Genomic DNA, 20,349 nt, shown 5'->3' with positions numbered 1-20,349 from the left:
ATACATATATACACATGAAATATAAATATATATATAGAGTACAAAAGAAGAGTACAAAGAGAATGTTTGTCAGCGGTAATAGGGAAAAAGATTTTTGTGACGGTCATGAATTGGTTTTACTCCGTCCCCGAAAATGCATAACGCGCTTAAAAAGTTTCACTTAAAAAAATTTTTTTTTTTAATTTTATATATTTTTTTTTTAAATTAAAAAAGTATATTTAAAAACGGTTAAATAAATAAGTGTAATTTTTGACAGATATTGTCAAAAAACTTAAAACTGAACTTTTAATCATTAAAAATTGTTAAAGGACTAGTAAACGATGAGAAAACATAATAAGAGTGAGGGAGTAGCCCTAATTGCTGCAACGCCAAGGACTTGTTAAAAAAAATTATTTAAAAAATTTAAAATGGCTCCAACTATTTACAAAAAACGATTGTAACTATGTAGTGACCAGTTAAGCTTTTACGATAAAGAACTATTCACCCCACCGTCGCATAGGTAATATATAACTTCACGGCGCCAGAGGCCTAGGAAATTTACTCTCTACCAAAACCAATGTCAATACCAATAAGTTGAGATAAGCAGATCAGAAGATTCGCGACGGCCCAAAAATCATACGATTAAACCGTTGCTTAGAACTGCAGCGGAAAGCTCTACGACAGTGGCTTATCTGCACTTTGGTTCAATTTTTACATTCATTCTCTGATATACGCTCTTGGCAAAACGTTCGAACATTTAAACATGTGTTAACTTTACACGATTATATAATCTCGATCTGCGGTCAATTATTTAGCCAGGCGGTTATTAATATTGTTAATTGAATTTTTGAGAGTGAGTGCAAGGGATCCACAAAGAAATTCGTGACGTCAGACGTACACCCGTAGACCCCACTAAGGGAGTCTTATCCTACTTTAGGCCGGTTACAGTCTGAAGGTCTTAGGCCAGCCAATCCCAATTGCCTCAGCTCCAATTTGCCCAAATTCTTGGTGGAAGTTGCCCAGTGGAGAACATAACCTCGGCCGGCGTGCTTACGCAACCACCCACGTATGTTGGCAATTGGACACCAACAGTTGAAGGCCGATGTTATTCAAATCACCTTACTCAACGCGGGAACAACAACACATCTAGTGCCACCCAGCGCCAACTCGGATCGTGCCGCCGCAAGGTGCATCGAAGTTCGCGGTCGTGGACTAAGGTCAGACTAGCCACCACCAAAGGCTTCCCCACCGGACATTGTTCAGCGATCAATGATCGCTCACTAGGAGTAAAATTCGTGTATCAATCTATTTGCCTTTGAAAGAAGCTTTCTCATTGGCATGAGTGCGGTATTTTTATAAGTGATTTAATGTAGGTTTTATTATAAATTTTGACCAACAGCTCCTCAACGCCAACGTGAACCTAACTTTTGTGTTAGGAATTTCTTGAATTTTTATAAATGAAATCAATGGAAAGTAATGTGGATAAATATAACTATAAATGAATTATAGGACTTGTTTAAAAATTAAGTTTGAATAAATAATAACCATGGTCTGTCGAGTACTTCTGTCAATCACTTCCTTAATAATGTGGTAGAGATAATTTATTCTTGGCCTAGGGACAATTCAAAGAATCTAAGTAACATTGTCATGGAAGGGGGGGTAAAGACTTGCGGAATAATAACATCTAGATTCCCAAAAGGAATTTATCAGATTCTCAGTTGCTTTTCAGCGTGTCGGAGTGCTTCAATATTATATTAATTGTTTTGATAGCTTAGCCTTTAGTCTGGACTGATTATTATTTTGATTTTTACGCACTAATAAATTGCAATCGTACCATCTCAAGCAAGGAAGAACCCCGACATCCGACGAGCTAGACCCGAGCCTAGCAAGCGTGCGTATCCCAAGCTTAAAGGTGCAAAGGTCCTCTCTAGTAGCATTTACCATCCGCTGTTAGATGGCCGACTATCGAATGATAGAGATAGAATTAGCTCTGCAGCACCCCCGTACACTACAACTAACAAAATAGCGCATATATTAAAATATAAAAACAATTTTTTTTGTAGGGGCAATAATACAATTTTTTTTAAATCTTAATTCGTTTTTATTTTTAAGAAATTAATAACTTGTTTATTTTAAGAAATTTTATTTTAAAAGAAGAGATTTTAAAGGAATTAATGCAAAAAACATGAAGGCAATTGGATTCATATAACCGGAGATACAGATTTTTAATAAGAGGGTACTTTTTTAAATTAGACAATTTTTGGCAAATTTAAAAAAATTTTACTTAAAAAAATAATTTCTTTTCGGTCAAATTCTAATACAAGTGCTTAATAATTTTCCAAATAGTACGAGTAAAAAAAGTTTCAGGCAAATCAAAAATGTGACCCAATAAAAGGTGATCGGTTTGTAAAAGAACCGCCCAAATACTTTAGTAATAGGGAAAGAAAACAGGAAAATTAAAAATAGCTTGTGCCCTTCAAATAACACTATGCAACTATGGATGCTATATTTTTGAATTCGTTACGAATTCCCAAGTTAAAGTGTTCCCCGACACAACGATTCTTAGCACAAGGACCTCAAAGTTCGAAAAATGCTGAAATTGGGCAACTTTCCGGAGGTCTCAGAGGCAAACGGATTCGTGGTTAGTTTTGATGCTTAAGTTTTTTAATAGATACACACTAAATCTTTTAAACCCCATACTTTTAATTTTAGGATTCTTTCAAAGGGAGAAATAAATTCTAGAAAACATAATCAAATAACATAAAAGTATTCAGCTGCGGTTAAAATAGTAGTGGTGTTGCTGACCTGTGTTTTCAAAAGAAAAAACGCGGAAAACGCTGTTTAAGTTGGGAATTTTAACGAATTCAACAATATAGCATCCATCGAGGTAAATTTAAAAAGCATTCATTTTGTTGAACAGAATAATTTAAAAGAATTTTTTTAAAGTGCGCTTAATTTCGTATGGATTTTAATTGGTTGGGAGGTCGTTCCAATAGCCAATGTCCTGAATAAAAAAGAGCTTTTCAGTCATTACAAGTTTTAATCTTTTACAGACAATGTTGTTTGTTCTGGCCGAAGAAGCTAATTGCAATTGTTCAAGTAGGTATTTTTGCTCTTTTCTGACTAGTTGTTTATGCAGAAATAGCAAGGTTTTTGACTTAATCCACGACTCATGTCTTAGATCGAAAATTGTATTTGTATTACTAGTGTATTGACCCGTAGGTAGCCGAAATTAAACACTTTATTTCCCAAAACTAAACATATTCACTTTATTTACATTCGGTACATCTGCTCCGTATGGCTGCTCATTGTCAATGAATTGCTATGGATCTCAACATCCTCCGTGATGCTCTCACTGACGTCGTCACCGATCTCTTCGGATATGTTGGTGCTCTTTGCCGGTTCCCACATCCCTCCTTTACTTATGAGATTCAATTTCAATTGTTGTCTAGCCAAAGAAAATAGTTCATCCGTCTGTTGGTCCAACTGCTGCTCAGTTGCCTCCTGGTTTGGTTGGTATGAGTGGATTGCATCTCAAGTTGGGTGGAACCTGTTATAAAAGTATAAATCTTGGGGTATTTTGTATTGGTATTTTTTTGACGTGTGATACATTCCTCGTAAGGGTCCTACCATCCGCCATGATTTTTATTATGTTATTGTGTTTCTCAATAACCTCAAACTTGATATTGTCAAAGTAGGGAGTTAGTTTGTTTGGAAAGAATAACTTTTTTAAAAGTACCTTATCCCCTTCATTTATATTGATTTCTTTAGAACCTGTCCTTTTATCTGCATCTATCTTTATCCCTTTCAGCAGAATCTGTAAATGTTTTATTAATGTCACCTATACCTGGCACATTATCTCGTATAACCCTATTGAACATAAGTTGAGTTGGGGGGGAAACACCAGTAGTGACATGTAGAGTCACGTTGTGCATGAGTACAAACTTTTTGATTTCTTCTTTATAATTTTTCTAGTTTAAAAGTGCTATTTATAGAAGTTTCACTAAGGATTGGCTCATATTTTCTAATTTCCCATTAGCCTACTTCAATAAGAATAGCAGACATACTGGAGCGCAAAAATTTGAACTCCATATAGCGGCAGTAATAGCCAATGAATAAAATGAATTCGTTGTTCGGTAGAGGACCTAGCAGATCTGACGCTACCCAAATCCATGGACCGGTTGGGAAAGGGTTCCTATACATAGGTGCTGGCATCAATCAGAGGCCACCATACTATAGACCTCAGGCGTCTTTTCATGGCCGACTCACCAGTATGACCTTCGCACAGTGGCGCCTTTTGACTTTTTTTTTTAATAAATCATAAATTAAAAAGTTTTTGTTTTGTTTATGCTTTCTTTTTTTATGCTTTCACTTTTTCAAATTATTATGTTTATGCTTTCTTTTTTTATGCTTTAACTTTTAAAAACTTTTAAAAAATAATACAACAAATAGAAATTTAAAAAATAAAAAATATATTTTTTAAATTTTTTGTATATCATGATTTTTTAAATAATGGTCACAATTTGGTAAACTTAGTAAATCAGTCGCAGCAATAGTTATAAGTCAGCGCTCTGAAGTATCATATATCGGGTCAAGCCGTCAGCAACATTATCAATGACCCACTTATTGGCACAAGCTTATTCTGCTGAATTGTAACTGGGTTTGCTCCCATTGCCAATAATGCATAATAACCGACACTTTGCTTTATACCTATTCTGTTAACCTATGCACTTTTTACCTATAAATACCGTTAAGTTTATACAATAAAATCAGTAACAATTTTGACTCCTACAATCAAGTTATACTCATTTTGCATTCAACAGAGGCTGTCGCTCTAGTCTTTAGATCCTCATATGCAATCCTTAGTCCAACTGGTTCAAGTTTTAGTTGCGACGACCTTAGGAAGGCAGTTTATGTACTGTATGCCTGGCATCTAAGCCTAATAAACATTTTGTCGTTTTTGTTATCCCGGTACACGGATTTAGATCATCCAATCCCGGACACATTCTCGAAGTTGTCAACAGGCGACACTTTGAAACCAGAATCAAACATTCTCAGAATACGAGAACTCAGCACCACAGTTTCTGTCATCAAATTCACCCAAATCATTCATAAGTGTTAAAAGCTTCTTTGACCAATTCGGTTGCGAATAGGAGCGTATCCAGCTATACAAGCAAATAAAACCCTCCCAACGGGTCGGAAGTTTTAAACACAAGATAATAAATATGAGTGACATGGATGAGCAAGCAGTCACAGATGCACTGGACCTGCAAGAGGATATCAGTCAAGAAATCTAAAAATTTATCATCAACTTCAAGAAAGATTCATCGGAGAGGAAATCAAGTCCGATCTATTATGAAAACAGACTAACCACACTCGATGACGCTTGGAGTCGATTCACAAAGAATGATCTCAAGATTCCTCAAAAGTATAGAACTACGGTATACATGAAGTTCTATAACGACTGTCGTGAGTCATACGACAAATATCGAGCTATCATACGGGACGGCATGGAACAATCAACAAGCCAAGCCGAGGTAAATCCAGACCCAACTGGTAACCCTGCAAGCATTCAGCAGCCCACGATAGAGTCAAAGAAACTAATATCAGCATGTCGTCGACAAAAGGCAATATCAAATTCTATTAAGCGCGCTCTGAAAGAGTATTCAGGTACGGGAAAAACAAACGCAAGAGATCCATTTCTCGCTACATGAAGAATACGATGATCCAAGCAAGGGAGGATAAGACATGAAATCCTTCCTAAAACTTGAAAAGGAAATTCAAGTTATCTTAGGAGCAAAATCAAACGCCTCTAGCAATGAAGACATGCATTTGCCCAGAGTCAGCACCCCCAAATTCAATGGGGATTTACTTAAATGGACTCAGTTTTTTTTATTTATTTAAATGCATAGTCCATGATACTAACCGATGGTACGAAAAATGTGGTACCTAAAAACCACCGTAACTGGAGAGGCTGAAAGATTGATAAGACACATCGATCTTAAGGAAGAAAATTTCCTCAGCGCCTGGGGTATATTAGTCTATTCCTACCAAAATCCCTGACATGTGGCAGACACGATTCTCAATCGTTTCCTGCATCAAAGCACAGTTAGCTTCACCAAGGTCATTAAAAGAGTTGTACATTACAACTATCGAGTCTCTAGCATCATTAAAGGGACTGGGCATCGGTGTATCAAGTTGGGATACAATATTGATTGCCATCATCAAGCAAAAATTGGATCTTGCAAGCAGAGCCCTATACGAGCAGTCGTTAGATGGGTCCCGAGAGTTACAGGGTCTCGACACACTGCTCAGCTTTCTGGACCAGCGCATCCGAGTTCTTGGAACAGGAAAAAAGGGACAACAATCAAGAAAGGAACAGAGGGGTCCAACAAGCTCATCAGCCACTACTGGAAAAGGACCATGCTGTCAATTTTGCAAAAGGAATCACTGGCTCTATAAATGCGATGACTTCCGCAGCAAAACAATACCCGAACGAGTTAATTGGGTACAAAAACAAAGACTGTGTGTCAACTGCTTCAGCAATGACCATAAGGCAAAGGATTGCCGAGGTCGCCCGTGTTTTAAGCGCGACAAGAAACATCATACTTTGTTGCATCTGGAAACCACATCAGGTGCATCACCCAATCAACATTCACCTACTGTAGGTGCAGCAAGCAACAAGAATTATAACTTGCTTGCCACAGTCAAAGTATCAGTGGAGGCTAGCAATGGTCAAGTCAGCTACCTTCAGAGCGCTGCTAGATTCAGGATCATAAATAAATCTGATTTCCAAACGAATGGCTTCAGTACTATCACTGAAACTTCATGGAACTTCTCTACGGATCGAGGGCATTGGAGGCAATCCAAAAACCAGTAGAGCAAGAACAAATGTTCAAGTAAAATCAATGCATAACGCCTTCACTCAAGAAGTTGAAGCCTTTGTCCTACCACACATAATAGCTGACCAACCGGCGCATCAGTTAAATTCGGAAAGCCTACAAATCCCAAGCAACATAGCTCTAGCCGATCCAAATTTCGATAAGCCAGGAAAGATTGACATGCTTATCGGAGCAGAGCTCTATTATTCATTGCTCCTGCCAAACCAGACTATACTAAAGGCAGGAGGACCAGTTCTTCAAAATATATAAAACTTGGGTGGATCATTGCCGGACGGATCTCTTGGGATCACGATTCAGCGGCGGTTTTTGCCGCCGCAGCTACAGACGAAGAAGTCGAAACACTATTGAAACAATTCTGGACTCTAGAAAATCTTGAAACCGAGGAAAGGCATCGATCACCAATAGAGGCTCATTGCGAAATGTACTTCGTAGGAAACTTGGCAGTGGCAAAGGATGACAAATTTAATGTGAAACTCCCATTTTTTGAACAGTCTTCAGCCCTGGGGGCAACACAGAAAACAGCCACGAATAGATTTCTGGCTCTGGAAAGAAGAACGTCACCTGAAGTCTGGAAAGGCACTCATAAAATGTATCGGCAGGTGTGGATACACCCTGTCGATCAGTATCATCAACTAGTCGTTTGGAGAAAGAATCCATCAGATGATCTTAAATATTACCGGCTCAAAACCTTCACATACGGTACAACGTCAGCCCCATTTCTAGCAACAAAATGCTTAGATTACTTGTCCGAGAAGGCAAAGGATCAATTCCCGCTTGGATCGTCTGTTTTAAAGCACGATTTCTACGTAGAGCAAACTGAAGCAAACAGCGTTGCGGAAGCAGTCCAAATTCAAAAGGAATTAAATAAAATATTGTTACCATCCGGTTTCAAGCTCCCAAAATGGTGCTCCAATAATGGGCAAATTCTAAAAGACATTCCCGAAGTAGACACCATCAAAACCGTCAAGCTAGACGAAACATTGACACACTACAGTCTCAAGACGTTGGGTTTGGTATGGATGCCAAAAAGGGATCAACTGTGTGGGCGATCCCAGAAAAGCGAGGTGTCAATCATCACCAAACGCGGGTAAGTTCCGAGTCAGCACAAATTTTTGACCCACTTGGACTATTTGGCCCCGTGGTAGTAAAGGCAAAAGTATTTATGCAAACGCTTTGGGCACTGAACCTGAGTTGGGACGATGAGCTCCCTGAAGAGCTTCAAAATGATTGGAAGAACTATAGATCGGATCTGAAAGCATTGAACAGTATGCAAATTCCTAATCAAGAAGTACACACATTCGTGGATGCATCAGAGCGTGCGTACGAAGCAGCAGTGTATATAAGAGCTACCTACAAAAACAATCAAATTTTGGTACGACTTCTTTACTCCAAGTCACGAATGGCTTCATCCTCGAAAGAAACTTTGCCCCGCCTTGAATTATGTGCTGCGCTATTGGGCGCTGAACTAACACACAGAGTAAGAAAGGATTTGCGATTACCGATCGAAAGGGCTTCTACATACTTCTGGACTGACTCAACTGTAGTTTTGTCCTGTATAAACGCATCGTCGGCCGCATACCACACGTTCGTCTCGAATCGTATAGCAAAAATCCAAGCTGTCTCAGATCCATCCCAATGGCGACACGTGTCCTTGCCAAACAATCCAGCAGATGTGCTATCAAGATGAATTGCAGCCAGCAAATTATCAGAACACACCCTCTGGCTGTATTTACCACTTGTTCTACACGGTTCAAGTGACAAATGGATCAAGATGCCCGTAATCGGTCCAAGTGATCTTGAACGGCGAACAAAATAAGTAAGTCTTCCAGCATGTCAGGATCAGACAGGGGAAGAACTCTATAATTGCAACCATAGCAATAGTTTTCAAAAACTACAAAGAATTGTGGCATATATGATGCGTTTCTGGTACAAAAGAATCAGATCAAGAACGACCACCCTATGCATTGGTGAACTTACTCACGCTCGTACTATCATACTGCGCACCATTCAGAAAATTGACTTCGCATGTGAGTACAAGCAACTTGTTGCCCACAAGGCCGTGGACAAAAAGAGCACTCTCGTCTCTCCATCCCCCATGATTGGCAAGGATAGCCTCATCAGAGTCGGAGGGAGATTAGAAGAATCTAAACTTTCGTATAACGCAAAGCATCAAATCTTCCTTCCTTACAATGATCCAATAGTAAGAATGCTGTTGCGAGAAATGCATGAAGAGACCATACATTGCGGTGCGCAGGCGTTAAGAGCCATTGCCAGACAGCAATATTGGATTATCAATGATAAAACAATGGCGAGAAGCATTATACACTGTTGTGTCAAGTGTACAAAAGCACGGCCCAAACTAATCATGGGCAATCTGCCAGTCGAACGAGTAACACAAGCTCGACCATTCTTTAATTTTGGTGTTGATTACTGCGGGCCAATTTGGATTCACCATAAACTCCGTGGAAAGAGACCAGACAAGGCGTATATTGCAGTTTTATGCTGTTTCGCTACGAAGGCAGTACATCTAGAGTTGGTAAGCGACCTAACAACAGATGCATTCTTAGGTACTCTTCGACGGTTCTTGAGTCGACGCGGAAGGTGTCAGACCATCCACTGCGATAACGCAACCAACTTCGTCGGCGGCAACAATAAACTAAAGGCCTTAGAAGAAGCGATCTTCACGGGTAAGGCACAAGTTTAGATCATCCACCATTGCAATCAGAGACAGGTGGATTTTAAGTTCATACCGCCCCGAGCCCCATCGTTCGGCGGGCTGTGGGAAGCTTCAGTAAAATCTGCGAAACGGTTACTAGTATCAGTCATAGCCACCGCATCCTTGACATTTGAGGAGCTTAACACTGTAATAGTGGAAGTCGAAGCAATTCTTAATTCTTGACCTATTACACCCATGTCGTCCGATCCTACGAATGTGTCTGCATAAACCCCAGGCCATTTTCTGACCCGATGTAAATCTCTCCCCAACCAAAAAAACAGTGGTAAAAAGATGGGAATTAGTGTCCAGACTTAAGCACGCATTCTGGAAGCAGTGGTCAATGGAATACCTTCATGAGTTTCAAATGCGCAACAAATGGAAGACCATGTCGCAGAACGTCAAAGAAGGGCTACTTGTATTAATATAAGAAGATAACCTGCCGGTGATGAGTTGGCCGATGGGAAAAATAGTAAAGACATATCCTGACAAAGATAATTACGTACGTGTAGTAGACGTAAAAACTGCGTCTGGCGTATTTCAGCGACCAATCACGCGGCTTGCGCCGCTTCTTAAAGAAGAAGTATCGACAAAGCGGTCTAACATTTCCACCAAAAAGGAAGAAAGTAAGAATTCCAGTTCTACCAACGTTACTAGCAATGCTACTTATTCTTCCGCTCGCAGTGGGACAGCCAACAAATGTAACTCAGTCGCCAATCAGCCCGGAATATTCTATAAACGATTCGGCACTACAAGAACGGCAGTTTCGGAATGGACCATTTTTGCGTATTATGATTTGAAACCGTATTGGAGCGATATGAACATATTGTACCCTGGGATTAAGGAACCCAGGCACATGTACATGGCGAGCTACAAGAAGGAAGTTATCTGATCAACCATTCCCGACAGCAAAGATCACCCCTCGATGTAGTAGGTAACATCGCTAACTCACTATTTGGTGTACTTGACGCCAGGTATGCAGACGACATGGCCAAGGTTATAAATGAGGTGAAATCCAAAGAAGATGTGTTGATGATGCTGCTTAAGAATCAAACGTCGATCTTGGATTCTACTATAAACGTAGTCAGGAAAAGCAAGTCATCCACTGATAACCGCATCAGAAATTTGGAGCATCAAATTGCAACCATCAACAAGGAACGAGGCAACAAGGCGCCGTGGGAACTACTACTTTATTAAGTTTGTCTTTTCGCTGGAATTCTTCGTCAGCTGGCTGTTGCGGCTTGCCTGGTCGGCGACGTTCCTCCCTCGGCTCAAGATTCACTTCGTGCGTTTCTCGACGGCGCCCTTCGACGGCGTCGCTGCTCTCTTCTCCCTTCGTGGTGCGTGTGGACTCCTGCGGCGTCGTTCTCCAACGGCGTCTCTCCAGTTCCACCCGGCTTGTAGGACTCAAAAGTCTGTACAACCTTCCTTTCGGGTCCGACCAGAATGATCCTGGGATCACCTGTTCCGTCGTGTTCCCTGGGGTCGGTCTGGCTCTAGCCTGAGAAACAAATGTCCCGACAGGTCAAATCCGAGGATTCAGCCTTATCGTCAGTCCACCGTAACCCCGACTCCTGGCACAAACTCTTGATCCGCGCTTACCCTGCCGGTAGCTCGTCCTTCTCTCGACTCTGCTCCTGTCCTGCACTCGTCTCCACTCCAATCTCTGTGTCCTGCAGATCTCACCGTAGCAGTCTCAGCCTTGGCCTAGCGTCTTGACTCTTGTATCTTGATCTGGGCGTTGAGCACTCGGTTTCTACGGTACTCTCACGGCCACGCACTCTGGTTCATTTGTTGTACTTGTACTTACGCTCGCGTATCTTGGTTGTCTGTCCTGTACTCCGGCTCCCGTGCCTCCTCTGGCTGCATGAACTGCGGCGCTTACTGCACTGGCTGTCGCTCGTACTTCCACTGACTGCCACGAGCTGCGCCTGCACCGTCCTTTTATAGGAAGCGGCGTGTTCTCGTTACTTTCTTTTCTGCACACGGCTCGCTAGGGTCCAATGTCCAAGTGTGTCCCGTTAGTTCCCTTTGCACACAGCACGCATCGGGCCCAAGGTCCAAGATGTCCCGTTAGTTCACGGTGCATCCACTTTGTGCTGGTCCGAAGTCCACGGATTCACCGTTCGACCTCATTGCGCTCTGGCAGCTTGGGTCCAAGGTCCAGCGCGGTACCGTTATTTCGCGGTCTCTCCGCTTTAGCTCCAAGGTCCAGTATTTACCGGTGGACCTGGATGCCCTCGGATTCTGCCGCATTCCCGCTGCCTTCGATGTTGCTAGGGGCTCTCCTGCCTCGAGATTTGTGGGGAGTTTTACGACTCCTCACAGTTTAGTAAATAAAAATCCCAAATAACGATTATAATAATTATTTGCGATTTGAAAAAATAAAAATACCATTTAAAAAAATATAAATCTTAAATAGTGATTATTTTGATTTTTATCATAAAAATCCTGAAATAAAAGTTTATTTAATTTTTAGAACATGTAGGAAAACCATTTTTGGTATTTAGTACATATATGTAGCTCAATTCCTTCTTGGTGATTTTTATTTTTCAATAACGATTATTTCGTTCCCCGATTTTTTCTGTTTCGCCCCAGCTAAATGTTGTCCTTTTTCAGTAATTTTCTTAGAGGTTCTGTATACTCTGCTAAATCGGGAATACATTTGCCCACGTAAGTCACCAGACCAAGAAAACTGCGTATCTTTCTTGTTGTTTGGATCTCGAAATGACTTAATTGTGTCGATTTTGTTGGGATCTACTTCGATGCCTTTCTCAGAGAGTATTTGACCCAAAAATTTTTGTTTGTTTGTTTTCCAAACGCATTTTTGTTCGTTTAGCAAGACGTTGTTTTCTTGTTCGGAAGCTCTTAAACTTACAACGTCATCGATATGAATCATAGCATTAGGAAAAGTTATCAGGAGCTGTTCGAGGCGACGTTGAAATAATTCTGGAGATGAGTTTACCCCAAACACTAGACGTTTGTATCGAAAAAGTCGTAATTTCTCTACTGGCTTCGTCCAACTCAAGCTGATAATAGGCACCTTTAAGATCTAAACGCGAGAAGTATTGTGCATCCTTGAGCCTTGTCATAAAGGATTCAAATGAAAATTCAAATGAGAAATTCATATTCGATTTAAAGTCGCTTGTGAACGGTTGTGTTTACCATTGTGCTCTGAGTTTTTGTTTTATTTCGTGATCTTTTTGCAAGTGTCTTGTGTTTGTTTGTCAACATAGTTTAGCCTAACAATCGTGTTAATGTTTTAAATAGATCCCCCATTTAAGGAATACGTGGTAATAGTTTATTTTAACTTTTCCATTAGATTTGTTTAATATCTTTGCTTCGTTAGTGTAATTTGCACTCTCCTCATTTGCAAAAACTCTTGTATTCTCCCGCTTTCTCTCTTCACTCTCTCCCGCTCTGTATTATAACTGTAATTTCACTCTCTTTGAACCTCTGTAAACTTCTTATGGACTTTTGGGTGCTATTCTCATTGTCTCTCTCTCTCTTGCTTGCTTTTAAATTTAAATTGCTCGTGCGTTATAGTTGTTGGTGCCCCACAAGCCACGCTTAGTCGATTGAAGCTTTTTCTCTCGCGCTTTTATACTTTATGTGTTTTATGTGTTTGCGGTTTTGAAATTTGATCACAGTGACAAATTTACTTGAGGTATTTTTTATATTTTATTTTCTTTAATTTTCTTATGATGACTCTTATCTGTTCAATGACAAATTGTATTCTTTCTTCTTCACCTAATGAAGATTTTATTTTCAGATGGTTTTGCGAAACGATCATGCATGTTAAATGTGCAGACTTAATGTCAGAATTAGAGACTTCCTTGAGCAGCGTGCCGGTCTCATGTGGGCATGTGATTCCTGCAGGAAATTAGTAAGTGAGATGACCAGCTTCATGAGGCAGACTCGAGACAACCTTTTAAATCTTTCGGGAGCTATTAAAAAGCTCAATGAAGGGTTTGATTCCGTTTGTGCTCAATTTAGTAATAAGCGAGTCGCCCAAACGCCAAAAAGCCAGCTCAACGGCAGTAAATAGAGTTGTGGCATCTACCCCAAATCCGAACCTGGTAACTGCAGCAATTTTAGTTGACTAAGCAACTGTGCCAATGGATACCGCTGGGTCCGGTGGTGTCCCTGTTGGGAAAAAATCTTCAGAGTCGGCGGAGTGACCAAATTCGGGGCCGACCGTACCCATAGGTACAGTAGGTACCGTTTCTGGCTCTCAGCCGAGTGAGGTTCAGACTGCTGCTGGGGGGCGTAAGAAACGTTCAGTTCTTCCACATTATTTCTTTCTAGATTTACCCCGGATACCAAATCTGAGGATGTTTTGGAATGTATACGAGAAAAATTCCCATCCGAGGACATTGCAGTGGAACAATTTCGATTTTCGTACGCCCGTAGGATATCGTCTTTTAAAATATTTGCTCCGCCTGATGTGTTTAATGTACTACTTTCTGAAAGCTTTTGGCTTAATGATGATTTGGCAATAAAAGATTTTGTTTCCAATAAAGCAAGAACAAATAACAGGCCTCCCAACGTGCTTAAAAAACGGCTTTCTACTGTGCAAAATAACAGGCCTTCCAAAAACTAATAGGGTTATTTTTGGCTTATCAAAATGTTAGAGTACTAAATATGAAGCTACCAAAGCTGACTCCTCTGCATTTACTGAAGATATTTTGGCTTTTACGGAAACTTGGCTGAAACCAGAGATATCTGACTCTGAAGTTCTGTCACATAACTTTAACACCTGAAGACCGATATCATCCAACATTGGAATTGACAATTGGCCTTCCCTGTACTGATACCCTTTCTCCTTTAGTTCCTCAAATTAAAACGAGATGCTTTCGAAAATGTGACTTTAATAAATTAAATTACATGATTTCGCAATATAACTGGACTGATTTGTACAATTGCATGGACATTGAAAGTGCAATTGAACTTTTTTATAGCGTTTTAAACACTTTTCTTGACGAATGCGTTCCTGACAGGCTTCCTCCAAAGCTAAACAGGCCTCCTTAGTTTAACAATGCGCTCCAAAGACTTAAAAATCTTCAATCCAATACTTATAAAAAGAATGAAAAATCTGGTAAGCCATCTGATTTTTCGAAATATGTGGTGGCTCGTTCAGATTTTAATGTTCTAAACAGTCATTGGTATTCTATGTATTTAAATCGATATAAATTCGAATTTTCAAATGATCCGAAGAAGTTTTATAGGGCGCAAGGCGTAAGTCTTCGGCATTGCCTTCATCGGTACGTTTAAACTAAAAAGAGTCATCGTCGGATTCTGAAACTGCGGATTTATTTGGCGAATTTTTCCAAACTACTTATAGTTCGGCTGCTTGGTCAAATTCTATCTACCCTTACCCTTAGGGCTTATTGTATTTTTACCCCTGTAATTACCGAAAGTTCTCTCTTAAAAGATTTAGCAACAACAGGGCCAGATGGATGGGTGTGTGCTTAAGTTTTGTGCTTCAACCATTTGTAAACCGATTCTTAAACTTTTTCATTTGTCTATTTTATCATCAGCTTTTCCAACTATCTGGAAGGAATCTTTCATTATTCCACTCCACAAAAAGGGTACGAAGGTAGATGCCCAGAATTATAGAGGTATTTCTAAATTATCAGTTATTCCTAAAGCATTTGAACGTATTATTACTTCTCACTTGCAACATTTATGTTCCTCGCTAATATCACCGTGTCAGAATGGTTTTGTTAAGCGAAGATCGACCACCACCAAACTACTTGAATTGTCATTTATTGTAATAAATCTATCATAACAAATTCTCGTGTACTAATGTATGCTGATGATGTTAAGCTTTGTTTTTCATATAAAGATATAGGATCAGGTTTCAACTTATAGTCAGATATTGATTGTTTTCAGGGTTGGTGTGAGTCCAACCTATTAAATTTGAACTGCCTTAAATGCAACGTTATGACTTTTTATAGGGGTACTCCTACGTTTATTAGTTACTCTCTAAAAAATACAACACTCGACCGTATATATTCAATTAACGATTTAGGTGTTCTTCTCGACCCAAAACTTAAATTTGATTGCCACATAATGGCCTCTGTCTATAAAGCTATGAGTGTTCTTGGATTTATAAAGCGTTAGCCAAAAGAATTTGATGACCCTTATACAACCAGATTATTATTTTCCTCCCTTGTCCATCCTATTTTGGAATATGGTTCTTCAGTTTGGAGTCCACAATATCAAGTGCACATCGACCGTATTGAGTCGGTACAAAAAAAATTTCTTCTTCTTGCCCTTCGTAGTTTGAACTGGGATCAAAACGTAAGGCTACCTTCCTACCAGAGTAGATTACTATTGCTTAATTTACCTACACTTGAAAACCGTAAAATAAAGCTTGGTACTATTCTTATGCAAAATCTTATAAGATCTTAACTTTTAATGTTCCCGTCAGACTAACACGAAATTTAACGAAATTGTTACGAACTGCTAATTTTCCCTTTGGCAGTGCGGCTAGCTCAGTATTTTCTCAGGGCGGAGTCCCACTAATGCCACAGCTCGCAACATAAACATCGATTGCTACACGGTCTTACATCCCTAAACTATCGGTTATCACTAACAAACGAAACGTATACAAAGCCAAATTAATATAATTGACGGAAAATATTGAACATTTTGGTGGCTTTAGATGGCTTAGCCAAGCACACCCACCCAACCAACTCACTCACACATTTCGGTCTTCATTTACAATTTAATATTTGCGGTCAGTACAGTGTTTAAGTTTAACATTATTATTGTTGTTCTTGCATTAACTCATTTATCTTTCTTTCAGCCTAAAATACCAAAGCTGGCCGCCGTCTTTTAATTTACGCGGTCAAAGCTGAGAAGTTAACCCGGAAAAGATTACAGGCGCCGCGGAAAATATGTTCCACCAGTCATGTATTGGTGGAACTCACAGTAATTCGAGACGCAAACAAGGACACTATTCGTGTGTCGGGTCACCTAATCCTGAGGAGCTCCTGGGGAAAAGAAGGGACAGGCCAAATATGTAAGTTCGCGCTGCAAAACTTCCTCGCCGAAAACTAAAACTCGCGACCTCTCTTACAGACAACAACGAGGACCAACCACGGCTTTCGGGTCTAAATCCGGATAAATTTACAAAGGAACACGGGAAGTATTTAGATTAATGTCAACAATGGTACATATGTAATTAACTATTCTAAGCCACTTTTGTTTTGGATAAAGGGGGATATTATACCCCGGGCGAGGGCTATTCCGCCGGAGGCCAGCGGCCGTAAAAGCTTGGAACGCCCCGAGGAACGGTGATGGCTGATGGAGATGGTGTGGCCGTTCACCGCCGCACAAATTGACGCCGGATGGCCCCAAAAGCGAGTGGGACTGATATCCCGGAACGGATTCACCGGGATTTATAGTTCGGCGTTGGCGGCGTCTGGTAAAGCCAAAGTAAACTGGTACGAATCCACTGGCCCAAGTTCATCGAGGTAGGGTAAGTGGAAATCCGGGACCTCACCACGACAGGCTCTCGGATCCGGGTAAGGGTGCGTATGGGTTGGAGGAGGATTCCCAAAATTAACCTCCAAAATAAATCTTCCGAAATAAATCTTCCGGGGTCCTTGGTGTTGGAACCCCGGTTGCCCTACAGACAATTATTTGTTAATATAGTACACTATTAAACCTAACACGCTAACACTCACTTCTTTCTGTTTTTTTGCAAAAACACTTATTTAAGTAACTCCCGCTGCGTCCAGCTTCTGGGACAATATGGCTGCGACTATTGTAATCTGCCTATCATCATGGCGATATCGCCATATTCCATTGCCTCTCCCAAAACTGGGTCATTGGACAGATTTAAGGCCACGGGAGAAAAATCCCTGAGCGAACCGGGATTACTTCAAATGGCCAGATCGTCCTCCAGATTCCCCACAGGGGGGCGTCACCGAAACCATCGCCCTATCGTCCTGACAATCGACTCCAACTGCAACACCAACCAAAGATTTCGAGAGGCGCTACCAGGAATCTCTGCAGAACGACGAAATAATTGGTAGCTTTGGAGATACGGTAGGAATCAACACGGCACTGATATCGTCCTGCAGTTCGAACGGCGCCTTACGCGATGCCCACGCATGACGGGAAGTATTACTGATGTTGCCGCTATGCTCGTATACTTTGTGTGTCCTTATTTCAGATCACAGGCGGATATCCTTAGCGTGGTATACGCCCGGACTGCGGCCTTGGAGATCCTCCAGCAAATATGCATTCCCGCCGACGGATTTGACCACTCTGGCTTTCAGGAACTTGCGAGCAAACTTCGCAGTGAATGATTTGCTGAAGTCACTCAGCACGAAGTTGCGGCGGAAGACTTCTTGACCGGTTTGGCGAGTAGCGTACGGTATCATAGCGTTGCCGGCTCATCTCATATGCACCCTCCAGCTGCTTCTGAACCTTGGCATGGATTACTCGAAGCTTGTCCTTGGTCTGCATTCCCGCCATCTCGTGGTCGCACAAAGATTGGAGTTGTCTGGCTAGCTTGTAGCTGGAACCGTTGAGGAACATATGATGGCCGAATACGGTGAAGAACGGCGCTTCCGGATGGCCACTTCAATCTCCGGCAGATGTGAGTCCCATTCCCGGTGGTCTTCGTCCAAGAAGCTGCGAATCGCTGTCAAGACACTACGGTTAACCCGTTCCGCTGCATTGCTCTGGGGTGAGTATATCGGAGTCCTAATGTGCTGGATACCGAAGCCATCTATCAACTCCTCAAACGCCTTGGATGTGAACTGCTTCCCATTATCCGAATGAATAATTTCAGGCACACCGAACTTGTAAAACACCTCATTCATCAGGAAAGTCACCATGTTTGACGCCGTCGCATCGTTCATGGCCTTTAGGAAGGTGTACTTGGAGAAATGGTCTACCACGATGAAAATCCACGCGTGACCACTCTTGGACCTCGGATACTTGCCCAGGAAATCGATGTAGAGTTTCTGGAATGACCTTTCCATCTCTACCCTTTTCCCAATTCCCACCTGCATCCTGAAGTTAGGCGCTTTGGATTCCTTGCACACCTCGCAAGCCCGGACGTATTCACGCATCTGGATAGTCATCCCTGGCCAATAGAACTGGCGTCGTATGGTCTCCAACGTCTTCGCCATTTCACCATGGCCAGCCTTGGGGTCCGAATGGGCACGCTCTATCAAGCTGTGCGTTAGGCTCTGCGGAATCCACAGCTTCCACTCGGATCCTTCCAGTTCATCATCCAGATTCGGATTACCCAAGCGCCAGTCCGCCGTTCACTTTGAGGTCCGGTAAGTTTTCCCTGTTGGACTCTACATCTTGCACTAACTCCAAATAATCCTCTTCAGCGTCTCGAATCCCAATAACTCAGTCGAATCTATGAGGACTTCCTCGATGCAGCGGGAGAGTGTATCGGCAACTACGTTCTAGCTGCCTTTACGATGCTCAATGCCTAAATCGTAACCCTGCAGCTGGAGAGACCATCTCGCAAGTCGTCCTGACAGATCCTTCATCGTCATCAACCACTTCAGACTGACGTGATCGGTGATGCATGTGAACGGCATCCCCTCCACATACGGTCTGAACTTTCGAATGGCTAGGATGGCTGCCAGACACCCTTTCACGTGGTGCTTGTTCATCTTGGCCGAGAAGAACGCGATGGGTTGCTCGTCTCCGTCCTGGTTCCGCTGAAACAAATCTGCCCCGACGCCAACGTGAGATGCGTCGTACTGGATAAAGAAATGTTTCTTGAAGTCCGCATGAACCAGGACCGGCGCGCTCGTCAAGGCCAGCTTTAGGTCATCGACTGCCTGTGTTGCGCTGGGATTCAATGAAAACCTGGTGTTTCCCATCTTCTTTAAGGCTTCGGAGAGCGGTGCAGCCGGCGTGGCGAAGTTCTTCACAAATCGTCCATACCACCCAGCCGTGCCAAGGAAGGCTCTTACTTCCTTCATGGATTTCGGGTAAGGCATCTTCTGAATTGCCGACACTCGTCCAGGATCCATCCGCAGGAGTCCACCTCCGACTATAAACCCCAGGTACGTTAAAGACTTAAAGCAAAACTTCGACTACTTTAACCCTATCGTTTATCCTGCTGCTTTCAGACTTTGGGCTACGCGAAGCAAGTACCTCAGGTGCGTCTGGAAATCTGGGCGAGGATTAGGAGATCGTCAAGGTAGACGAAAACGTTGAATCTGAGTTCCGCTGGTATCACCCGATCCATAAGTCGCACCAAGCGTTGCGCCGCGTTGCACAGTCCAAATGGCATTATCCGGAACTGGTACAACGGTCTGCCTGGAACCGTGAACGCCGTATACTCCTTACTTTTGTCCTCCAGTTCGATCTGCCAGTACGCAAACTTGAGATCTATATCCTGAAGAGGATTCCATCGATACTGGGCAGAGGATACGCATCCTTGACTGTCAGCGCGTTCAGCTTACGGGCATCCAGACAGAACCTGTCTTTCCCGGGCTTCGACACCACCGTCGTGCGATTGCTCCACGGGCTTTTGCTCTCCTCGATGACACCCAGTTCCTGCATTTTGTCAATTTCATCCTCGACCACCTTTTGCTTCGCCGGAGACATCGGGTACGGACGATCCGTGAACACTCGGGCTCCCTCGATCAGCTCAATGGAATGCTTTTCCAGGTTGGTGGTTCCTAGGCCATCCCGTTCAAAGGTAAGAAACTCCTTCTTGACCTTCTTTAATGCCTTCTTTTCCTCAGCAGAAAGGCTCTA

The 20,349-nt window shown here is 41.9% G+C and overlaps 1 protein-coding gene across 1 annotated transcript; it reads left to right on the top strand.

The window, feature by feature from the left end:
• Positions 1 to 5,426: 5,426 nt before the first annotated feature.
• On the top strand, positions 5,427 to 10,791 carry LOC138914902 (uncharacterized). Its single transcript, XM_070219603.1, has 4 exons — positions 5,427 to 5,516; positions 6,155 to 6,643; positions 7,775 to 7,968; positions 10,569 to 10,791. Exons 1-4 carry the CDS (start codon positions 5,427 to 5,429, stop codon positions 10,789 to 10,791), a joined length of 996 nt encoding a protein of 331 aa, XP_070075704.1.
• The last annotated feature ends 9,558 nt before the right edge of the window (positions 10,792 to 20,349 follow it).

This window comes from Drosophila takahashii, chromosome 2L (genome assembly GCF_030179915.1).
Source record: "Drosophila takahashii strain IR98-3 E-12201 chromosome 2L, DtakHiC1v2, whole genome shotgun sequence".
Lineage (NCBI taxonomy): Eukaryota > Metazoa > Arthropoda > Insecta > Diptera > Drosophilidae > Drosophila > Drosophila takahashii.
This window is presented reverse-complemented; position numbering and strand designations above follow the sequence as displayed.

What these genes read in the sequence shown, in the direction of transcription:
- LOC138914902 (XM_070219603.1), top strand. Translation starts at nt 5,427, where the DNA reads ATGAAGTTCTATAACGACTGTCGTGAGTCATACGACAAATATCGAGCT. An exon ending in CCAATCAACATTCACCTACT is followed by an intron (nt 6,644 to 7,774) that starts GTAGGTGCAGCA and finishes TCCGGTTTCAAG; the next exon opens with CTCCCAAAATGGTGCTCCAA. An exon ending in TCAATCATCACCAAACGCGG is followed by an intron (nt 7,969 to 10,568) that starts GTAAGTTCCGAG and finishes ACTTGACGCCAG; the next exon opens with GTATGCAGACGACATGGCCA.